The following is a 23743-nucleotide window of genomic DNA, read 5'->3' on the forward strand; positions in this document are numbered from 1 at the left end:
TGAACAGTGAAATTCGCCCAGATCTTGAATTTTGGACAAAAATACATTATACGGACATCCATTTCATGAAATGGACAATATTTATATTCTATACTTTGTGTGATTATTATATAACAACTATTTATTTTTTTTATTTACCAATAAATTATATTATATTATATTTTAATTTAATTTTCATAAAAAAAATAATAATATAATAAAATATGATGTAATGTTATTATTAAAGCGCGGATTTTTATGCACTTAAAAGTATCGAAATATGGCATATAATATGCAGTAAAAATAATGAAAATATGCAGTCAAAATTATGAAAATATGCAAAAATATACAAGAATTTTTTATTTATTTAAAATTTACAATAAAACTTATAATAATTAATTACTTAAATACTTAATAATAAATAATTTCTAAACTTAATTTATTTTTAAAATTGTATTTATTATTAAAATTAATAATCATATGCATTTCAAGTTTTTCTTCTGTGAAGTTGTATCATTTATCGATTAACATATTTTTAAAGACTGAGAACGAACGTTTGACGTCAACCGAAGTTATTGGGGCATATTTGAAGCAACTTAGTATTGTCGGATCTTGATAAAGATCTTCAAGATGAACGTTTTCACTTAATAACACTGAATTAATTTTTCGTAGAATTTTCAGACCTTCATTTTAATTGGAAAGCTCGTTTAATTTTGTTGTAAGTGTTACACCTTTCAATCCAGGAATAGAATGCATTTTTTCTTTCGTTTCGTCAATTATTGAAAAGCTTAGATATAAAGTCATATTTCGAGTTTCCAGTTTTTTTTATGACTATTTTTATCACTAAAAATGCCAAATGAATAGATATAAATTTTAAATCATTCTACTTGACAAAATATTATCCTATACATTTTTTTAAATTTTCGCTTCAATATGCAATAAATTTTGAATTTTGTCAAAATATGCAAAAATATGCAATAACCTTCAAATATGCAGAAATATGCAAAAAAAAATTTCAACATTAGCTTCAAATTATGATAATTCGTGGAGATAACTGACAAAAATCCAAAAATATTAAAAGGAAAAAAATATGCAATGGCATAGAAATCCGGGCTCTAGTTATTATAAATTATATAAATATAGTAGTATTACCTATGAAGTATTATTATAAAATAATATCCTTATTATTTTTGCACGATTGATTATTACTAGAGTTTGAATTTGAAGGCAAAAGCCTTTTTTCTTTAATAATAGTAATAGAAAAATAATTTTTTCATAAAAATTTGTATTATTTAATATGTAAGACAATGGATGTATTTTTTTTGCCTTTTTTACTTATAAATGCCTTTTTTGTGTTTAATTAATCAAATACATTTGATAGTTTTATACACAACGTACGTCTTAACGGTAAAAATCGATAAGATCTTCTGAAGACGGTGCATTGTCATTTGTCAATTATTTTTAATGGGTTTTATTATTTGCGATATTTATCGATATCGCTAAATACCATATCGCGTATTTGATATTGCTAGCTAATTTAACGTTTAAAAAAGTAGATACTAGATTCAAAGTTGTTTGTTTGTCAGTGCCAGAAATTATTAAAAAAATTCAGGAGGGCTAGGATTTTCGTTTTGTTAATGTAAGGAAAAAACTCCTTGCCAATCAAGTTTAGAGTATATGTTTTAAAAATAACATAGTATGTAAATGTAATAATCGATTTCATAATCAATTGTCGTGAAAAAATAAATAAGTAAGAATATTATTTCATAATTATACTTTATAGGTAACACTGTCATTTATAAAATATAATATACAATTAATTATAATTGTATTTTATAATAATATAATATATAATATGTATTTGTAATAATTATACAAAATACAAAATACTTGTATTGTCCATTTCATAAAATGGATAATATCCATATAATAATGTATTTTTGTCAAAATTATCACGATCTGGGTGAATTTCATTATCTGGATATTCAATCCATGAAATGAATGATTTCACTTTTTGGATGCCACATATTATATATTAAGAGTTGGTGTTCTGGTCATTTTATGTGTGTTATATGATCTTATAAGTTATAACTACTACGTACTCATTGTAGTATCGCTATTATTATTATTATTATTATTATTACTATTAATACTGTTTTAGCATTAAACTCTTAAATTTATATTCATGCTGAAGTACCTCCGATGGGAGGTTTCTTCTCTCAGTCTCTTCTGTCTGTTTTTATTGTTCTATTATTATCACTTAAGCTTATTGTTCATTAATTGTAACAGATAGCGTAATATAGAATTCTGTTAAAAAAAAAAAAAAAATAAATATTATTTTCTATTTTTTTACCATGGGCCACATTAATACTTGAAAATACACAAAACTATATTATACCTATAAACAGTTATATTTGATTTCATGAAAAATTTAATTTACATAAGTATATAATTATATATTTTTTAATTAATGGTTTTTACTAATAATTATAATTTAATAAATTTACATAACTAAATTATGTAAAAATTAAAAAAAAATATTAAAATATCATGAAAATTTAAAATCTTTTTGTGAATTATATAAAATTGCTTCACAAACCGTGGCCCTTAAGTTGCAACTTTCCAACCCCTGATCTACGGATTACAAATATAATATATGAATCACCTGATCAAATAAAAATATAGGTACTTATAAAAAATGTACATACATCAGGAGATCACCTTGTTTACCTGTATAGTTTAAGTATCCGTTACTTGTAGACATTGACGTCGTGGTAAGTGCATAAAGTATTGAACAGGTCGTCGAGTTTTCATAATGATATGCAGTTCAAGGGCATTTGTAAATAATATTCAACACTAGTGACTAGTGAGAACCAGTCGGCGGAATCGATCCGTAGCCTACAGCACAGAGAGTGTTCCGGTTGTGCTTGTTTCCGGTATTTTTATATTTAACAAAATACAATTTCAATTAAAACCATTATAATTCATTCTTATTCTATCTTAAATACTCACAAAATAATTCATTCGTCTTATATTATAAGTTATAACCATTAAACTGACCAGTCGGATGTGTATTATACTTACGTTTAGTATATTTTTTGCGTGTTTGACTATCTATATCTCGTTTCGTTTTAATAGTTATGTTTATATACACAAAACAAAAATTATAACTAAATTTACCATTCTTAAATAATAGAAAAGAGATAATAAAAAATCACAATAAAAACATGATACAAGTAAATCTGTGGAGGGCAAGGATACCGACGTTGTGAGTATAGGGCCCGCGTGTCCCTCTTTCCACCGTTTAATTGGTCTATGTTGTTAAAACTTATAAGGTATATTCTTAAAATCATACATAAATATTTATGTACACCACCGGTTAGGTTTCTCTGGGTGTCTTTGTTAAAGGACTCAAGTATACTCTGCCTAGTGAGAGAACATCTCAATTCTGCGTAATCCCACCATCGAGACTGATTCGACTATGGCGAGATGTCGTATGGGGATGCATAGAATTGGCACGTTATTTTGGTGAATAGAGAATAGCATGTCACATGTCTTGACATTTGACAAAAAACAGTTTCATAATGCTCAATAATAAGCTGTTTATTTCGTACACATATTTCTTTAAAACTAAAAAAATGTATGGATTATACGCCACTTATGGCTCTCCTAATTATTATGCTAACGACGGCATGGGCATACTTAATGGGAATTTTAACACACCTCCGATAAGTAATGTAGTGACGTATATGGTGTATAATTCTTTGGTTGGACTATTGCAGTTAAAAGGTATAAGGTATTGAAACTACCTATGCAAAAGGGAAATGTTTCCAAATATTTACCTATTTCTATAAATATTATGTACACTACAATAATATAACCTATATAACGTTTTTATGCGTCTAAAAAAGCTAAAACTGCTTTAATTAATCTCTGATCTATAAATCAATTTCCACCTCCCTACCACGCATCCCATAATAAAATATATTAAGTAGTAAGGTATTATAAATAGCACCGTAGTTCATAACTTATAAATATGTACCTACTATAATGAACCTAGGTACCTACCTAGTAGTAGGTACATGTGTCATGTATGTATCAATATAATATTAAGTAGATATTGTGGAAGTATTATACTTTACATATTATCAATGCTACAAAAAATTAGGGTTCTTTAATATTGATGAATTATCTATTTATTAGTTATAAGCTGCAAAAGGACTAGCAGTCATTTAAAAAATAATATAAAATCAATCATGAAATTTCGAATAGTAATTTAATACTTAGGGTATTAACTGTATCTCAATTTAGCAATGTCATAAGTAATTATAATGATATAATATTATGTATAGTCAATTTAAAAAAATTGTACCTTTATTTTTTTCAGAAATTGTTAAAACTCCCTAATAATTGAGTTCATAAGGGTGTTTTATATTTTGAATCGTTTAAATTTTAATAGTATTTATCTATAATCAATAACATTAGGTATAAAACTATGACGTGTGATTTGAAAATTATGATGATGAATTACATGATTTGACTATACATTTGCATTTTTAGTAATATTTTTATATTAAAATTTAATTAGGTAGTTGACCAAGCCACCAAGGTAATTCATAACGCCTTGAGTTAAATGTTTAAAATAATCCATAGAGGGAGCTACTAACTCAAAACAAATCAAACGTGACGTTATGACGTCACATTATTATCATGATACTATACCACCGACTTGTCAAAACTTCGAACAACCGTAGTGTGTTTTATCAGCCAGTTTTATGTTCCCATCCTGCGTGTACGTTTTCAATGTTGTCGTTCTTGCGTGTTATGACTTTTTTGTGCTTAAATTTATCTATTAGTTGTTTTTAAACATAATTTTTTACAGTATTTACATATGTTAATACGTGTATGATATAATTCTAGAGTTTAGTGAAATTATTAAAATATCTGCTATGGTTATTAAACAATAATTTTTATTTTATATTTTATTATTATATTATATTCAAGACCTTAATTAGATACCAAATTCTGTTAATAAGTGTGTTTACCAAAAAAAATAATTCGACATATTTTACAAGATAAGACAAGCCAAAAAGAGTATGTCATTTATGATGGTTGACCGATTGCCTGTTCCTAAACTATCTACATATATTTCGGCTACGGTATTATCCATATCTGCAGCTACCTATTATTCAGTTAAATACAGTTTTGATGCATCACATGAATCAAATTCTAATGTCAAGATTAATGAAGATCCAACAAAAACTGATCCAATGGATGTATATTATGAACAAATGCTTAATGTGTTAGCATTTATGTTGCAAGATCCTTTATGTTTTTTGGTAAGTTAACATAATATTATTTGTTGAATAAATGTTATCACAAAAATTACTAATTAATAAATGTATTGATTTTTTTTTAAATTTTATATCTTAGTTAAATTATTTAATAATTCATATGTCATCTATCTAGTTAATTGTACCTAATACATTATACAGATTCTAGAATTTTTAAAATTAAGATTGAAAAAATAATAAATTATTCGTACCAATATGCTAGTTATTATTTAATGAAGCTTACTTCATTATAATGTGAAGTAATTATTAATTATAATTACCTTGACTAATCATTTATTATTTAATTCTAATTTATACTTATTGAGTGATCCAGTTAATTTCAATTTATTTTTTCATTTACTTAAATTAATAAATATTTTATACATTATTTACTGTAGTTTACTCTTGATAAATTACTTATAGGTTTATTTATTTATGGATTGAGAATGGCTGAATAATTGAGAATATTAAGATATAATTGAATTATATTTAAGAATATGAGCTAATCAAATATTAATATTTTCTACATAAATTATCACCTTCTGCTATGTGTCATGTGTATAGTTTTTTTAGAATTCCAACCATAATAATTTTTAGTTTACTAATAAATATTAGAAATGTAGAATATTAATAAAGTGTATTTGGTGTAAAATTCATCCAGTTAAAATTAGTTATTATTTGTAACTACTACCATAATAATGAATAAAAAAATTGATAAACTGATCTACCTATTTAATTAGGCATGAAATAATTTAAATTTTCAAGGTAAAGATAATTTATAAAAAAAATAAAGATGTTATCCTTAAAAATATTTGAATAATTAGCATTCTTGCCTTTATTTTTTAGACATTATTCAATTTCAATCTATAATCTATTTATGTACAGAGTTGACACTATAAATTAAACAATTTGCATTTTAGAAATGTGTTTTTCCATATTCTTATATTATTTTAGTTGAATTCTAACATCTTTGTTATTAAAGATTTGTATATCTGTATGATGTATTTTTTTTAGTAACGCAATATGTGCATTATAAATTTAAAAGTCATTATAATAATCTGAATAATCATCATTGAATTTTAGTTTCTTATTTACTACCAAAATAATTTATATATATTTCAAAACTATTTTGAAGTTTTTAAAAATATCGCTACACAATATGTTTGTTTTCGTCAAAAAAATTGTTTATAGTTTATTGGTTTAGGGGTTTTTGAAAATTAGTTGACTAAAATTATTCCACAAATAATGAAATCGAAAAATCGACTATCCTATAAATTATACAACTACGAACTAAAAACTATATTTTTAGTAAAACAAATTTATATCAAATTCGAAGTCCTAATACTTTCTAAATTAAAACAAAACTTTTCTTTTTTATTAAATAGAGTGTAATAAACTTTAAATATTGTATTTCCTTTAAAAAAATACTCAGATGTAAGGTTAAGGAAATAAAGATATCTAGGTATTTAATTAAATTTAAAAATTATATGTTTTGAATACGTTTGACTAACTTACTGGTTACTGGCCTCTGGGTGACCTTACTATTTTTGTTCCGTATCTAAATAACGAAGTAATCGGCAATATAATAATATGTAACTAAGAAGGACAGTAATAAACAATCATCTTCTTTAATAAAAATAGAACCATTAGAACCTGTTTTCTGTTATAATTTTAAATATTTAGCTAATTTTTTCGGGACTATAGAAGTACAATAATTAGCTATAATTTATAATATATTATACCATATATATTTTATTTAAGAAATTTATATATTTTTAATTAGTATATATATTAATATATGGGGTAAACCCAATGTTAATATTTAATTTTATTAGTAAATACTTTATGAATACTTGTTTAATTATTTACGAGGTTATTAATGAATCTCTTGAAATTTGTGTGTAAAAGAATTAAAGCGTCCAAAGCGCATTTATAGTCTTTTCTATTTCTACAAAATATACTGATTATTAATATTGTTATACCTTTTAGATCGAATAACAAAGAAATAATTCTGATTATTAATCACTTTTAATGATTATAAAATTGATTTAACCTTGAACTCTAAAAATAATATTATAATATCTTATGGAACCTATTAGGTCCATTAGTCATTGATCAATACCTTTAGTCTTTACCTTCAAATTATTTATTTACTTACAAGTTATACATTTTTTTTAAACGTAAAGATTTTAACTTAAATAATATTTAAGTATCATAATTTTACTTTATAGTAAATATTATAAATTGACTGGCGAAATTTGAACTCATTTCTCAGTATGTAGTCTTTTTTAAGAAACTTAAGTGATTTTAAAGAATATTACGAGTCATTATTTTTGTCTTTATTTATGAATTAACATATTTATTGGTGATATGTTTTATAAATTAATTTAAAAATCGATTATATAATATTTAATTAGTACAAAATTAAAATTCACCGTCTATAAAATTTCCACTTTTTTATGTAAATTTTTATTTCTGAAAAAATTATTAAATCACGTTTTAAATTCTATGTGAGGAAGCAATGAGTTAATTTAATTTTTACCCTGATTTTTTTTTTCTTATTTAGAAAAATGTTTCAATATTTGATATTGATTTCTGGTAACAAATTTAGTCTAGTTGGTATTTTAGGGGATCAAAGTTTTAAATTCGTAAAAAAAATTGACAAAAAACATCAGGAAAATAGGAATAACATTAATAAAGAATTTACATTTTCAATTCTACTTAAATATAATTTAAATTGTTAAAATATTTTTCATAAGAAAGTTAAACAAATATATAAAATTAAGTTATAGTTAATTACAGTAAATTATATAAATAATTTATTGTTAAGTAAATAAAGTTAAAAAAAAAAGCATATTTTGATAATATTTATATTTTTAATATCCATAAGTTTTCTTAGTAAACTTATTTAGACACAATTTATTCATAAAAAATTAATCATACTGTTATAAATGTTTGATATTTAAAAAAAAAAAAATACAAACCCATTTTGCATAATAAAAATTGTATAATCTATTTATTTATTTAATTTTATGTCATTTGGTAAATAACAAATCTGCTATTATCCAAAAGAATAATAAACATTAACGTGTGTTATAAATTATTTATGTTTATTATTCAAGATGAATATTATAATAGTTACAAGTTATATCTAAAATAATGATACTTATTCAGTAAAATTAAATTTTTTTCGTGACTTAGGTCAAGTTCCTAAGTCCATTAGCTCTTCACAATTAAATGTTAATTTATTTGTTACAACATAAAATGTTCAAATATATAATAATTGTTTACTAAGATTGTGTTAAAATTAAAATATTCTGTTAAAGCAAAAAAGTCCTTAGTTATAGTTTTACAAAAATTTAAAATGGTTAAAAATTAATAATCATAATAAATATATATTTTAACAAGAAATCGAAATATCTATATCAAGGTAAATTAATATAATTATATGAATATAATATTAATTCATTGATTAATATTTATAATATATATATAATATATTTTGTAGCTGCGTATTATAAAAAAATGTTTATAATTAAATAATGTTTAATGTTAGTTATTATTTTTTATTTATATTAGGTGTTAATAGGTATAATGATAATTTGTCAAAATTATAAATTAAACAATACACAAATGCCTAACTTAATGACTATCATTAAACAACCTTCTAATTTTAAAATAAATTGAGCGAGGAAACCAAAGTTACTTTTTATGTTAACTACATCATTTTTTTTGGCAGTACTCTAAAAATATCGTTATTATTATTATATTAAAAAAAAAAATTGTCTCAAATAGTAGATTAATTGTATGAAATTTAAATTAACAGAAGGGCAATGAAATATCTAGCACTTAAATAATTTTCGTCTAAATATATAATTTCGATAGACAAAACAATTTGGCGTTAATTTATGCAAGTGATATCGGAGAAGGTGTTAATGTAGGTATTTATTGGATGATTATAAACTATAAATATTATAATACGTAAAAATAATAAAATTATGCAATGTTACACATTATGATAAAAAGGTATTGAAATACCTACAAGTATTTTTTATGGTATTAATTCTATTTAGTATTTTTATTCTTGGAAAAAATTATCTTTGACTAGTTTAATGTAACAAAAGATAACCATAATTCATAATCTTTTTGCATAAATGAAACTTACAATTTTTTTTTTTTTAGTTTTTTATTCATGATATATACTTGATTACAATTGTAAAGTCAATTATTCGATTTTCCAGTGGTGTTTAGTGGTGTGATTGTTTTCAATAGTATTATTAATATCTTTTGTTTAGTTGAAGAAGTGTCCTGAAAATTTCAAGTACTTATTAATTTTAAAAATTATAATCTCAGGACTATAATTATAGTTAATAAAAATTCTTTTATAAAAATAGAAAAAGTAAATATGATATAAACATGTGTTGTAGATTGGCCATTCTAATAACTAAAAAATAAAAATGAATAACATTTTCTTTAATTATCAAAATATTTTTTATAAGTTTTTAAAGTTTGACTTATGGTTTAAGTGAAATTGAATATTTACAGTCAACGTAAATTTTAAATTAATAATTAAAATATATAAAGCAGATTGCAGTTGATAGAAATAATTATAATTTATATTGATCGAACAATTATTGCTTCGGCCTTTAGGTAATTTTTCGGAAAAATTTGGTCTCGATTCGTAAGAATGACTACAGTGAATTATCAATTTTTGTTGATTCGTCAAAATCAAAATGTTCCTACACATAATTTATTATTAATGAATTATGACTAGTTATTATTTAAATACCTAACACAAAGCAATAGCATATATTGACATGTGATCAATTCATAATACATTTATGATAATATTAAATTATATCAATATAGATACTGTCTATCATTCGATATTTTTCTTTTTATCTCTTAAATAATTTATTGTGGTGTTGACTTTAATAACTAAATCTCTGTACGACTGTACATTTACTTTACTTATTACCTACTTCATTTTAAATTAATTGTTGTTAATTCACTTGTTAGATTTTTTTATTGTTTTAATGTCTAATGAGAATTTGAACAAACTAATTTGTTTATAATTAATCATGGTTATATTTTGGGCATGTTGTGCTTTTTAAATTTTTAATTTGAAGATTTTATTAAGTTGATTTTTATAACTTTATTATAAAAGATACAACAGACACTAAATATTCTATTGATTTAAAATATACTGAAATTATTTATTTATTTAATATTAATAAATAATAATTTATTTACAGCAATGATTTTCAATCTAGAAACTTTAGAAGTATTTTATTATTGTTACAGCTTTTAGATATCAGATTATTTTGATAGTATCTATATTTTAACTATACTAATAAATAATAACTCGCAGTTTGATGAACTCTAATGTTAACTTTTTATAAAGAAGAGAAGTAAGTTTTACTGTTTAAGGTCAACTAGACACTATAGTCAATAAAAAATAAATTAATATCCTTGACATTATTAAACAATAAATATGCGAAAATCAGACATTGGACAAAAAATCGAGAGTAAAATAATTGTTTCTTTCATTATATCAAAATATCTTATTATTAGTAATATACTAATATGATTTGGATTTTATATGAAATCAAGAGGACCTTAGTAGCTCGACGCAAGATAGTGATGGTGCATTAATAATTTTAATACTATCGATAAAAATTAATTTTTTGAGGTATGGTTTTCACAAAAATATTGTATTTAAACCTAAACGAATCATCAATAAAATTTAGTAGAGGACGGTCAAAGTATTTAAAAACAACTGCTTTAAAACAATGCTCAGAATGTACCCAGCTAAGTATAATGGGTAATGCCTATTGCTTTCCGGGCGACCTACGCCCGATTTGATATTGTAATATCTGACCAGTAGTTATCAGGCTATTGTAATACCAATACAAAATGGTTTGATTATAAGTGCGAATTGGCAATTTTTAAAACAAGTTTTTCAAGAAAAAAATCGAATTTATGACTAATATTTGAATTTGAATATTTATCATTACTTCTTTGTTCACTTATTCATAAGTACTCATAACTATGTCTCATTAAAATTATATAAACATTAAATATTCATAAAAATAATTGTTAATATTCGTGTTGTTCATACTTATATAATCTAGATGTAGATTTATTGTGTTTATTACTAAATTGTTATTTGTTGTTGTTGACCTAGAAAAGTTATTTTTATGTTACTATTTTTGTAGTCTGTATATAAATATTTTTATTTTTTAATATTGTTTCGTTTGCACTTATTATGTTATTTGTATACATAATATTATGACATTATGTTAGGTATAGAGCTTAATTTAAATAAAAATAGTACCCAACATAAATTTATTTCATTTTCGTTCTAGATTTTGAGCAGAGCAATAATGTGTAGTTTTTAATTGCCTTTTTTAGTTTCAACTGCCATTGCCCAGTTTATTATAATAATTATTCTCCATAATAATTATTTATAGTTATTATTATTAGTTATTACTTATTACATTAATTTATTATCTTTACTGAAATATAATGGTACACAGTTCAGATAAATAACAATAATTACATAATATTAGCTCTTCTATTAACTTTGACAAGATGAATTGCTATTAATAACTTTTGGAATATATTTATATATCGATAAAAATAATAACATGATTTCATTTTTTCATCTCTGGTGTATATAAAAAATATTGTATTTACTATTTCAATTTAAAAAAAATAATTACAAATTCAGTTTTTTAAGATTAAATGTTGGTGTTGCTATACTAATTAATTTTTTAATAATATTTTTCAGGTTCTTTGTAACGGTGCAATTTGTAGCATAGTGATGATAGGCGCTGTTATACAGTCACTTGTTCTTGGTAGCTTAAGACCAGTAGAACATGTACAATTTCGCGAACGTCTATGGAACTGGGTTATTTACAAGTTCATTTTTATGTTTATAATCCTTAAAGCTTATACATTGGATAAAGTAGCTCTTTGGCTATTTTGGTATTCTACCTTAGGATTTCTTCATTTAATGACCAGTTTGTGTAAAGATCGATTTGAATATGTAAGTATATTATTACATTAATACTTTATTATTTTATGTTATTATCGAGATAAATTTTCTTAGATAATATTTACGACTACATTTTTAAAAGTTAAAAAGACGTACAGGCATACAGTTTAAGTTATATTAAAAATCTTTTATGTGTATTTCTATTAGTGAGTAATTTTTTAGGTAGTAAATAGGTTTTTTTAAAAGTGAATAAATAGCTAACCGCTCTGCTTTAGAGTGTAGGTATCGAGTATAATATTATATCGTCATTGAGTAAGTCATTATAATGAATATAATGTACATAATATTTAGAGGCTGTACTGGTAACGGAATTTGACAGTAAAAACATGTGTTCGTACAACTCATTTTCCTCAACCCTCGTTAGTCATAGAAACATAATTTTAACACAAAAAAAATTTGAGAAATTCTACTAGACAATTATATTCCAGATTTTTAAATTTTTTTTCTTATCGATTATATTTGTAATTAAAATTTTTTAATTCTTTAAAATTTTAAAAAAATAATCATTAAAACTTATGAACTTCCCAAACTTATTTTGGTAAAAAAATCATGTGTCTACGACATTTGAGGTCTGAAGAAAATAGGAAATACGGAAGCATGATTTTGGTAAGAAAAATTAGGAATTTATAGTCATCATATTATGCTGCTTTGCTAAGTGTAGCAACAGTGTTGGAGAACAATAATGTTCATAAACCCCGCTCACGACTTCAGCCATACTACACCAAAGATTAAAAATAATTTTCAATTTTTCATATCCTGGTTGAGCCACTTGCAGCTTATAAGTAATTTAATAGTTAATAAAAAAACAACAATGTTAACAACTGAATAATATTTGTTTTATTTTTTCCATAAAATCGATATCGAATTTTATATTTTATATATTATTATTCTGAACACCCATGTATTTTATTCAAATTAAAAACCTAACATCATAAAATTTTTATGATTAATTTAAAAGTACTACAATTTGAATAGTTATTTATTGATAAGTTTAATTTTATTAACGTTGAACAACAAAATATAATATTTAAACCGATATAACAAATAACACCTTAGATACATATGAATTAATAATAGCCTGTTGATGTTGAATAAAGTGATCAACATAATCAATGTACAATATGACTTGATAACTTATAATAATTTAATCAATAAATGACTTAAATCGCTAATTGCTAATTATATTATAATTGTTTATTTAAAACTGTCAAATACTATATTTATTTTTAATTTGTAAGTATATCTATTGTAATTTATTTATTTATTTATGAATAATACATTTTTATTATATAAACTAGTTATAAAAATAAAGATAATATATTAAGTATGATATTTTTTTTTATTTGAAAGAATATTTTTGGTGTTAAAAAGAATGTTAGAGGAATTAAAAAGGGATAACAGGCGATCACATCGTAGTGATAAATTGGGACAGGTGAAAATTAGGTAGGTAATGTTACAAACCATAGAAGAGTCATTGTGGAATGTGCATAGGGGGGAATCGTTCAATGAAAGCTTAAAATAATGAAAAAAAAGTATAATGTGTCCAAAACAGAGAGAGGAGAATGATACTATGCTTTTCCTAAAGTGATAAAGGTTGTAAAACCCGGGTAGTGTTCAGATAATTCTGTACCAAGTGGCGAAATGTAGAGGGAGTGATTCCTAGAGACCTAGTGTATAAACTAGTTGCAAATCCTAAAATTTGTGAATACAGTCATATCATGAAATTTTTTAACGCAATTTTCCAAGTTTGTCGTCGAATTCGTTTCACACAATATCAGTATGTCCTGGTATTCGTAAGAATTGAATTTTTATGCCTGATTCCATTAATACCTATATAAGAGCAGAAAGATGTGAATTAAAATCATCAAAAGAGAAAGGTTGAGTTAGTGGCGATGAAAAATTTATTTGGTGGTAAAGACGAGATTATATTGAGTGTTTCAAATGTAGTGAAGCATTTGTATGTGAATAATAATTCCGTGGGTGTTAGATTATTATAGAAAAAATGCGAAGTTCTTATATGTAAAGCGATTTTCCGGCTGGTAAGTGAATAACAGAGGCGTCCGTGAAAATAAGGATGAATAGTGGGAAAGTGTTATGGCTTACGAATAAAATATTGCTGACATAATTAGGTGGTGCAGATATTGGGCAATTACGTGTATAATTTAAGAAGTTTTTTTTAGGTAATTAATTGGGAAAAGTAGTAAAGACTGTGAGTTGATTTCGTATAGACGTATAGTGGAAACTTGTTTAATAATATAATTGCGTATGACTTCGAAAGAATGTGCTGAAAAGGAGAGAACTAGGAGAGTCTTTTAGACATAGCGCCAGGAGTAATAAATAAGAATTGAAAATAAAGAAAAAAAAATCAAAAATTTTAAATGTCTATAAATAACCTAAAAAATATTTAAAATACCATGTATAGAAAATTATAATATAAACATTAAGTGAAAATTTCAAGTAGTAATAGTAATTTCATAGTTAATTTTGTTTTTGAGTTTTAGTAAAATTAGAAATCCAATCTTGTTCAGTACTATTTTTTCATATAAATTTTAGTTTTTATAAGTTTTTAAAAAAATTTAGGAATTTTTATGTTAAAGTTAAAAATATAAACATTATTTCTACTCTAAATTTTTTTTTATTACTCATTATGTTTGATCTAAATTTATATTCCTTTTCAAATATTTACTTCTTGTAAAATATTAAAATTAACTAATTTAAATTTGCCATTAAAACTATATTATAATTCGAAATAAGTGTAGTTTTTATATATTGAGAACATACAGATGGCTGACAGTTAATTGAAATTTGAAATGTACATTTTCAGGCTATACATTTTATATTGTACACAGATTTATTATTCATAACAATTGTATTCATAACATTTGTAAATAGGTAAATAATTTTGCTTCTATTTGGGTTTGAAAAAAGCATAAAATACATAGGTAAGACATAACATCAGATTAATATCTTATATTTTGTACTAGAATCTGTTTTCTCTTATACTTACTTATCTATAGTATTTATTTTGTATATTGTTATTTGTTGTTACTCATTAATACATAAATATTTTTCCAAAAAGAAATAAATAATATTATTATTTATTAATAATTTATCTCATACTATAAGTTATGTTCGAATAATTTTTTGTTATCAATAAATTTAAAAAAAGAAAATAACATTGATTAATTTTACTTATTATTGATAACTATTTTAATCAGTATATATATAATTATTTATTATTGAACTTGTTACTTATTTTTAATAATTATTTAAAAATCATCATTTAACTATAAAATATTCATTTTTCTTCAATCAATACATTTTTATGAAATGCAATTGTAATCAATGTATAATTAATGTATCCATTTAATTTCCCCCCACCCAATCACTTTACCTTGCATAGTTGCATAATTGTGTCATTTAATATGATCTATATAATACTATCAATCAATAGAAAAAAATACATTTAAAGGCATTATAATTCAGATATCATTAGCTAAACTTTTAGTTTACTTTTATTGACACAGTAGAGAGAGTAAAATGGTTTAATCATTTAAAAATATTTTTTTTGCTTGAACTATTTTTAATTTATTTCTTTTTAAGGAATTTTATACTGATAATATTCAAGGAGTTCCCTTTTAATACTTAACACTTAAATGCCTACATGCTGTATATTTTCTATATAAGTGTGTTCTATTGATTATTAACACATGTATTCAATCATGTTTAGAGCATTTTTTGGCAATTGTACTAGTCAATGATCAATTAAGTAATAAAGCACAAAGTCTAATTATCCAAAAACAGATAGACATTTTAAGTCCCCCCCTCTCTGTGTTTAAAAGTTATCAATATAAATTATCAAATTTAAAAAGATTAAAAAAATTAACTTTAAAAAAAAAAAAGAATATTAAACTCTATAAATTTTTCATGTTTTTAGAAATTTTTTGAAGAAATTGAAAAATTTAATATGGTTTTTTCAGAATACTTAAAAAAAACAGTTAGATATTTAATCTTTTTTAATCATTTAACTATTACATAATCATATGAATAGTTGTAAAACTTGTGATATTTAATTTTTATATAGTTAAATAATTATATAAATTACTTTACAATGGTACAAGTTTAAAATTATATAATGCAATTATCATAATGTGATAACATGACATATTTCTGTTTATTTTATCTGTATTTAGTTAATTGATTTAAAAATTTGAATGTATTTGTTAACTTAAACCTTAAATAATTACAATTATAACAATTAAATTAATTATATACTGTTTATATAACGTAATAAAAATTGTATTGTAAAATATTAATCAATTTTTACAAATATTGATTTGAATTTGAAATTGAAACCACATGCCTTAGTTTAACATTAAATATTAACTATTATGCAGTATAACTCATAATCTGAATTACTTTTAAAAATATACTAAATTATCTGATTGTTTAATATATTTTCTTTGTCAATCTATACAGAAAATTAATGTAATATAAAATTGTGCATCACACTATAACAGTTCTGACTAATTTTGTAAAAATGAGTGAAAACTACAATACAATTTGTGGTGTGTGTGTGGGGAGGAACTCCTGATATTTTAGTCATTATGCTTATTAGTAAATATTGATTCAATTTTCTGAGTTTTTGATTAAATTAATATAATTATAGCCAGTTTTTTTAAATAATGATTTTAACTTTTGACTCTTAATTTATTTTAGAACATTGAATATTTTGTTAAACCTATTATATAATAATAAAAAATAATATTCAATAAAAACAATTGAAATAATATCAAACCTGTGGAGTAACAGTCCAATATGATGTCTACACTCTAAATGTTAAATACAAATTAATTTAACCAACCTGTAAATTAATTTCATACAGTTTTCATATCAGTCAAAATGTTATCAAAAAACAGTTTTTGGATTTCGACATGATATCTCCATTCTCCACCACACTTATTCTTTTATTTGTTTCTACTATTTGATTTTCATCAGAATTTTCATGATTGAAATTATATTTTTCTCTTAATGACTAATAGTCTCCTCATTGTAATTAACCGGAATTATACTTCCTTTTACTTTGAAAAAATGATTCACATCCCTTGGGATGAATAATTCCAATCAATATTCCAATGGGAGTACCCATTTTCTCTTTTTGAAAAACAATTTATTGATATATCTCTAGAAAGATTATACCTATTAATGATGGAGTTTTTGCTTTTTCCAGTAAAAACAGTTTAATTTATTGGAACTAAATGTTAACTACGATTTGTATCGATAAAAGAAACCTGTAGATGAATACAACCTTATCAGTAGGTAGACTAATATATTTTGTAGATCACATATTGGATCACTACCTAAAATTGTTTATGACAGTTTAGTGATTTATCAATCAGTTTGTAAATATTTAACCTAAAATAATTAAAATATATGTTTATAATGTTTATATTATTTAAAACATAATTTTTATCAAATATTTTACGTCTTATAAATCTTAATAAATATTATATTTTTACTTAATTGTTTTTCTTAGTAATTTATTACTATACAAAGTTTAATGAGTTTACTATTTTAAAATTGCATAACATTGCTTCGCATGAAATATACTATACATATAGTTATGAAAATTATAAATTGGTATCACTAAATTTAGTAATAAATAATGCCCAACATAAAAATATTTTTGTTTTTGACAAAAATAAAAAATGTTACATAATATGTGCTTATTGAATTATATTTGAATCTATACAAAGTTGTACTTAGTTAACTAATTTTTTAAAACAGAAATTATTTCTCTTGAAAAATAATGATTTTGTACATTTTATGTCAATTGACAATAAGTTTAATAGTAATTTTTTTCATGATACAAAATAAAATTGTGATTATAATTTATAATGTATTATTTTAATTAAATTCATCACAATTTAAAATTAAATAATAAAAATCATTTTTAAGGTATACTTTAATATATGTCTAAATTATTTTATTTAAATTTTTTTTTTTTATTTTACAACTATTAGATAAATTTTTTTGGATATAGTCTGTTAGTTTTTAACAATTTTGACCATTTTGTAGGAGGAAACTTTTATGAAGTGGTTTTTTTGTTGGCTTCTACGCAAGGTTTATTGATTAATAACTAAAGTTTTGATTCAAATAAAAAATAAAATTATGAGATTCACTGACAATATCAACCTTATATGTATAGACCATAGGTTCTTAACTGGGGGTCCGTAGATGGTTACTCGGGGGGTCTACCCAGAAATAAATTTCTTTTGATAGCGTCATTTCTCCTATAAGCGCCCAAATATTTATAACTGTTGTTTATGCCATGTTACTATGATTTAAAAAATCTAATTTGAAAATGCTTACATTAACTTATTTCTGTTTTTTCCTTAATTATGAATATTATGACATAAACATACTCATACATCTTACAATAAACATAATAAATTAGTTATTCTTATATTGAAACAATCAATATTATTATTTATATAGCTTAATATTATTTTATTTAATAATAATTATTAATTAATAAAATTAAAATAATAATAATAAAATAAAATTTTAAATTCAAAAAAGTCAGTTTTAAAATTAAACTCTAGTTTTTAAATTAAAATTAATTAATTTTTATTTTCCTGACATATACCTAACATATTAAAGAAGTATAGTTTTTATCATAAGATTCATAACTCATAACTTATAAGACATAAATTGAAATACTATATTATTGTTAAAATAAATAAAATATTTCTTTTTTATAGATGTGGATTTCTATGGGTACTGGAACTAGAGTGAACTGGAAATATATTCATATGTCTGTACTTTTATCTATTGGATTTATATTTTCTTTGTTGCTGTTAAATTTTGCATACCTTGTTGGCCTTACTTTATCAAAACATATATTTGCTTTTATGGTCATTGAGGTAATCATATTTTTTGTCATTAAAAAATTTATTTTTATTTTTTTAACATCATTACTTTTTACAGTGTTTGATGTTGGCTGGAAGTATTGTCCATATATTTCTTCGTCATTATATCCAACTTTTTCATCGTAATTCTATAAATCATACAACTAGTCCTGGTAAATTTATTTATTACTCCGAGTTAAGTTTGGATCTTGGTATACGTGTGATGGAGATCCTTCATTATTCTCATGCTATTATATGGACCAGTTCATATCTAACAATGGCTGGTTTTGTAATATTTATGCATATGAGACAACTGATCAGTGATATTCAAAAACGACTACAAAAACATAAAAATTTTCTTTGGGTTCATTCTCATCTAGAAAAAAAGTAAGTTATAGACTAACAAAGATAAAATTAAGATGTGTCTAATCAATTTCATATTTAGAAAAAATAACTTATTACACTATTGTGTAAATGAAATGATAGATCTTTCTATTTTTTATAATATTTTCTATAATTCCAATTTTTACATAATTTCCAGTCAAAATAAACAACATTTTCAAAAAAATACATATTTTTTGGAGTTTTTCGATATATAGAAATTAGTTTGTGAAACAATTTTATTAAATTTATGTGATTATGTGGAGAGATACTAGTTTACCCTAAAAAATGTTAGTCTGCTTAAATAAACCTAAAATACTTATAAATTATAACTTATAAACTTTTCATCCAAATTTCATAATATTTCAAAATATTCCAAAAATTATTCTACTTCAATCTTCAGAATATGAAATTAAAAGTATATGCTTTCATTCAAAAAAAATAATAATGAAAAATGTTGAAATAATTAATAAAACTTTTTCAACATTGTTTATAGATTTTAAATAATGACTGTTCAATAAAAGAATCCCTTAGTTTATCGTAGTAAAGTGTCATTATAATATTATATAAAAATAATAAGATTTTTAATTACATTTGTAACATTCAATGAGGGATAGAATTTTGTTAGGAGGTAATAAAAAATTAAATTTTAATTAAAAATAAAAAATCATGAATTTTTCATCTTTTTGCTGTATTAACTTAGTTAGTTGTATAAAAAATATATGTTAATATATTTTAATCAAAGAATAGGTTATAAAATATATAATATAGGTATTAACAATACCTATAATTAACAATATTCAATATTTTCTATTTTACTCACATAATTAATGTACATTACTCTTAATAATCAAACTATTTGTAAAGGATAAAATTCAAATGAACCTATACATAATAAAAATATTTACTTAAATTCTCAAAATTACTAGTTAAAATGAAATGGAAAAAGTTAGGGATACTATTGATCCACCTGTCACAATAGAAATAATTGATGAACAAAAAGTTTGAATAAATAATGTTTTAAGGTATTCCTATAAGAAAATGTATTAATATCTTAACTTAATTATTAGTTTTAAAAACATATATTTTAAATTAAGTCATTATAAAAAATTAAACAGTTAAAATGCTTAATGTATAAAAATTGCTAAATAATTACTTGATACTCTGTACTATAAGTTTTTTTTAATTTTTTAAAACCAAGTAAATTAAATGATATAAATTTACTTACAACTTGCCTATAGACTTAATACAATTTTACTTGTATAAAATATTTGACTTTCAATAGCAACTATCACTAAAAATATATGCAGTCATATTCTAAATTTTTCCAGTTTATTATTATTTATTGTGATAAATATTTGTTAATTATCAAATATTTTAGTTATCCTATGGCAACTGATGAAGAATTAGATACAAATTCCGATAACTGTGCTATTTGCTGGGAAAAAATGGATTCAGCAAGAAAATTGCCTTGTGGTCATCTGTTTCATAATGGATGTTTACAATCATGGATGGAACAAGAACCATCATGTCCAACATGCAGATTGTCATTAACCTTAGGTCATAATCAAAATATGCCAATAAATTCAACAAGTAATGGTGGTCAACAGACAATGGGTACTCATAATCACATTCCTTATCATTTTTTCCACTTTGATGGTAAGTTACAATGTTTGAATTTTCAGCAGTTAAAATTTAATTAAAAATTTAGGCACTAGTATTTTTTTGATGTTTTAATTTTCGATTTTTAATTTTATTTTATAAATTGGTATTTATTAAAAATAATAAATTTATTTTAGAATTAAAAAATAACTAATGAAGACAAATTAAAAAACAAAAAAAACTATTTATTAAAAATATACATTTGTTTGATTCTGTATTTAAAGGATCTAGATATTTATCATGGTTACCAAGTTTTTCTGTTGAAGTAACACATACTATAAGACCTACAAGTCAAATACACACTTCACAAATAGATACAATGGCTCGACAGGTAAAATTTGTTTATAAAAAATGTTTCAATAATATAATCCATTTATTATATATATTAGGTTTTACAATTGTTTCCACACTTCACTATGCATTCAATTATTGAAGATTTATCAACTACTCGTTCTGTTGATTTAACTATTGATAACATATTAGAAGGCAGACTGGTAGCACCTCAACAATTTATTGAAGAAGAACCTGTTATTGTCGAAACTATACCAATTGTTAATACTGTTGAACAAATTATCAATACACCTGCTCCTGCTAGGTAAATTAATTTTGCAAAATGTTTATTATTATACATAACACATCAATACTTGTTATACAAATTCTTTTTAATATGTATATTTAGGATATCTATTAGCATAATTCCTATCCATGAGACTTGTGTTATCAGAAATCTTTTATGTTTATTTATATTAACTTATATGTATTTTTATTCTAGTTTTAACACAATTACTAGTGAACCCACCATAGATGGACTTATGAGTATGGGTAGCCAGTTTTCTAAGTCACCCGATGAAAGAGAAAATATGTTGAGAGCTCGAAAACAAGCAATGATAATGAAAGCTAGGCAAAGGTACATGAGCAAAGATGGAGATGGTTCATCAAAAACTGACTAATAATAGCATTGTAAAGACACACGCTTGCACATATACACTCACACAAAAGAAAGCTAAGACTGTGATTAGAAACCCATTATTTGATTTTAATTTAAGGATTTAATATAATTTTTTGTATAAAATAATATACACAAGATTCAGGATCTTAGTGTCCAAAATTTCAAACTATATAAATGTCCAAGATAATTATTTATCCAAGTAATTAAAATGTCCTCATAAGTATATTTAAAATACAGATATAAATATGATACCTATTAGAAGAAAATCAGTATCTAGACAAGTGAGCATTTTGACGGCTATAAGTTCTATATGCTTGAAAAAAGATAGATCATCATTAAATGTTTGATAAAAATTTTCTTTACGCTATTAAAAAAATGATACTTTCATGCAAACTTATTTTCTTTAAACTAGAATTAAATTATACATACACTTTGAATTAAAAATATCTCTTTCTGTATATATATATATATATATATACAATATACATTTATATTGTATAATTGACAAAACTTAGAACTTTTATTAATCAGATTTATATTTGGGTTATTATACATTTTTATCCTTGCTGATATCTTTGCTTTTGGATTTTTAGTATAGATATAGTTTTACCATTAATTTACATATTTAAATTTCTAATTTAAAACTTAATGTATAAATAATTCCTAAGAAATATCAAGTTATGAACATTGGCTTTCTGGCTCTGACTTTATGAATGTAATATGCCCCATATTGACTATTCATTGAGAAAATTATTCTGTTTTTATTACTACAATTGTGATTTAAGTCCCACCTGAGGTTATTTTATAATATAAAATATTTTCAATAGGTTGAAATTTTGTTAAACTTATTATATTTTCATTTATCAATTAAAATTGGGAAAATTAAATTCTTAATTGTAATAATTGATATAAAAAACATTGAAAAATTGCTCAGCATAATTTAGTTTCAATAAATATGTCATGTTGATTAATTTAATGGGACAATTATATATGTATTGGGCTTACAACTGTTATCAGTTTTGAGTTTGCCATTACAATTTTAAGTTTGAGATTGAATGATTTCTACTGTAAAATATAATAGTTATTGTTATCAATAATTAAATCTTACCCATTTACATAATGTTGGTAAAGTATTTTGTTTTGAGTTAATTTCTTTTTTTATAAATGGAATATTTGTCACAATATTCAGAAGATATAATATTTATCTAAATTTTATTATAAAATTTAGATTTTTTTTTTTAATATATAGATTGACAAGCACCACAAATATTTAGACAACCTATTTATGTTGGAAAAGTATATTTTGATTGTTTTTAAAAATTTCACAAAACCAATAGAAAAAACAAATATATTATATTTTTGTTTTAAATATATTTTTAATATTTTCATAATCAACTTAAGAAAGAAACCTTAGATTATAGTTAATTAAGTTTACACATGAAAAAAAATCATGATGTAAATATTACAA

At 22.9% G+C, this 23743-nt stretch overlaps 1 protein-coding gene across 1 annotated transcript; it reads left to right on the plus strand.

Moving 5' to 3' along the window:
* Nucleotides 1–4733: 4733 nt before the first annotated feature.
* On the plus strand, nt 4734–22683 carry LOC112594746 (E3 ubiquitin-protein ligase AMFR-like). The gene is made up of 8 exons (XM_025339709.1): nt 4734–5318; nt 12106–12363; nt 19137–19298; nt 19363–19670; nt 21046–21323; nt 21551–21657; nt 21716–21921; nt 22099–22683. Exons 1-8 carry the CDS (start codon nt 5076–5078, stop codon nt 22274–22276), a joined length of 1740 nt encoding a protein of 579 aa, XP_025195494.1. The 5' UTR covers nt 4734–5075; the 3' UTR covers nt 22277–22683.
* Nucleotides 22684–23743: the final 1060 nt, after the last annotated feature.

Source organism: Melanaphis sacchari, unplaced genomic scaffold (assembly GCF_002803265.2).
Source record: "Melanaphis sacchari strain LSU unplaced genomic scaffold, SCAv2.0 Contig23_pilon_pilon, whole genome shotgun sequence".
Taxonomy (NCBI): Eukaryota; Metazoa; Arthropoda; class Insecta; order Hemiptera; family Aphididae; genus Melanaphis; species Melanaphis sacchari.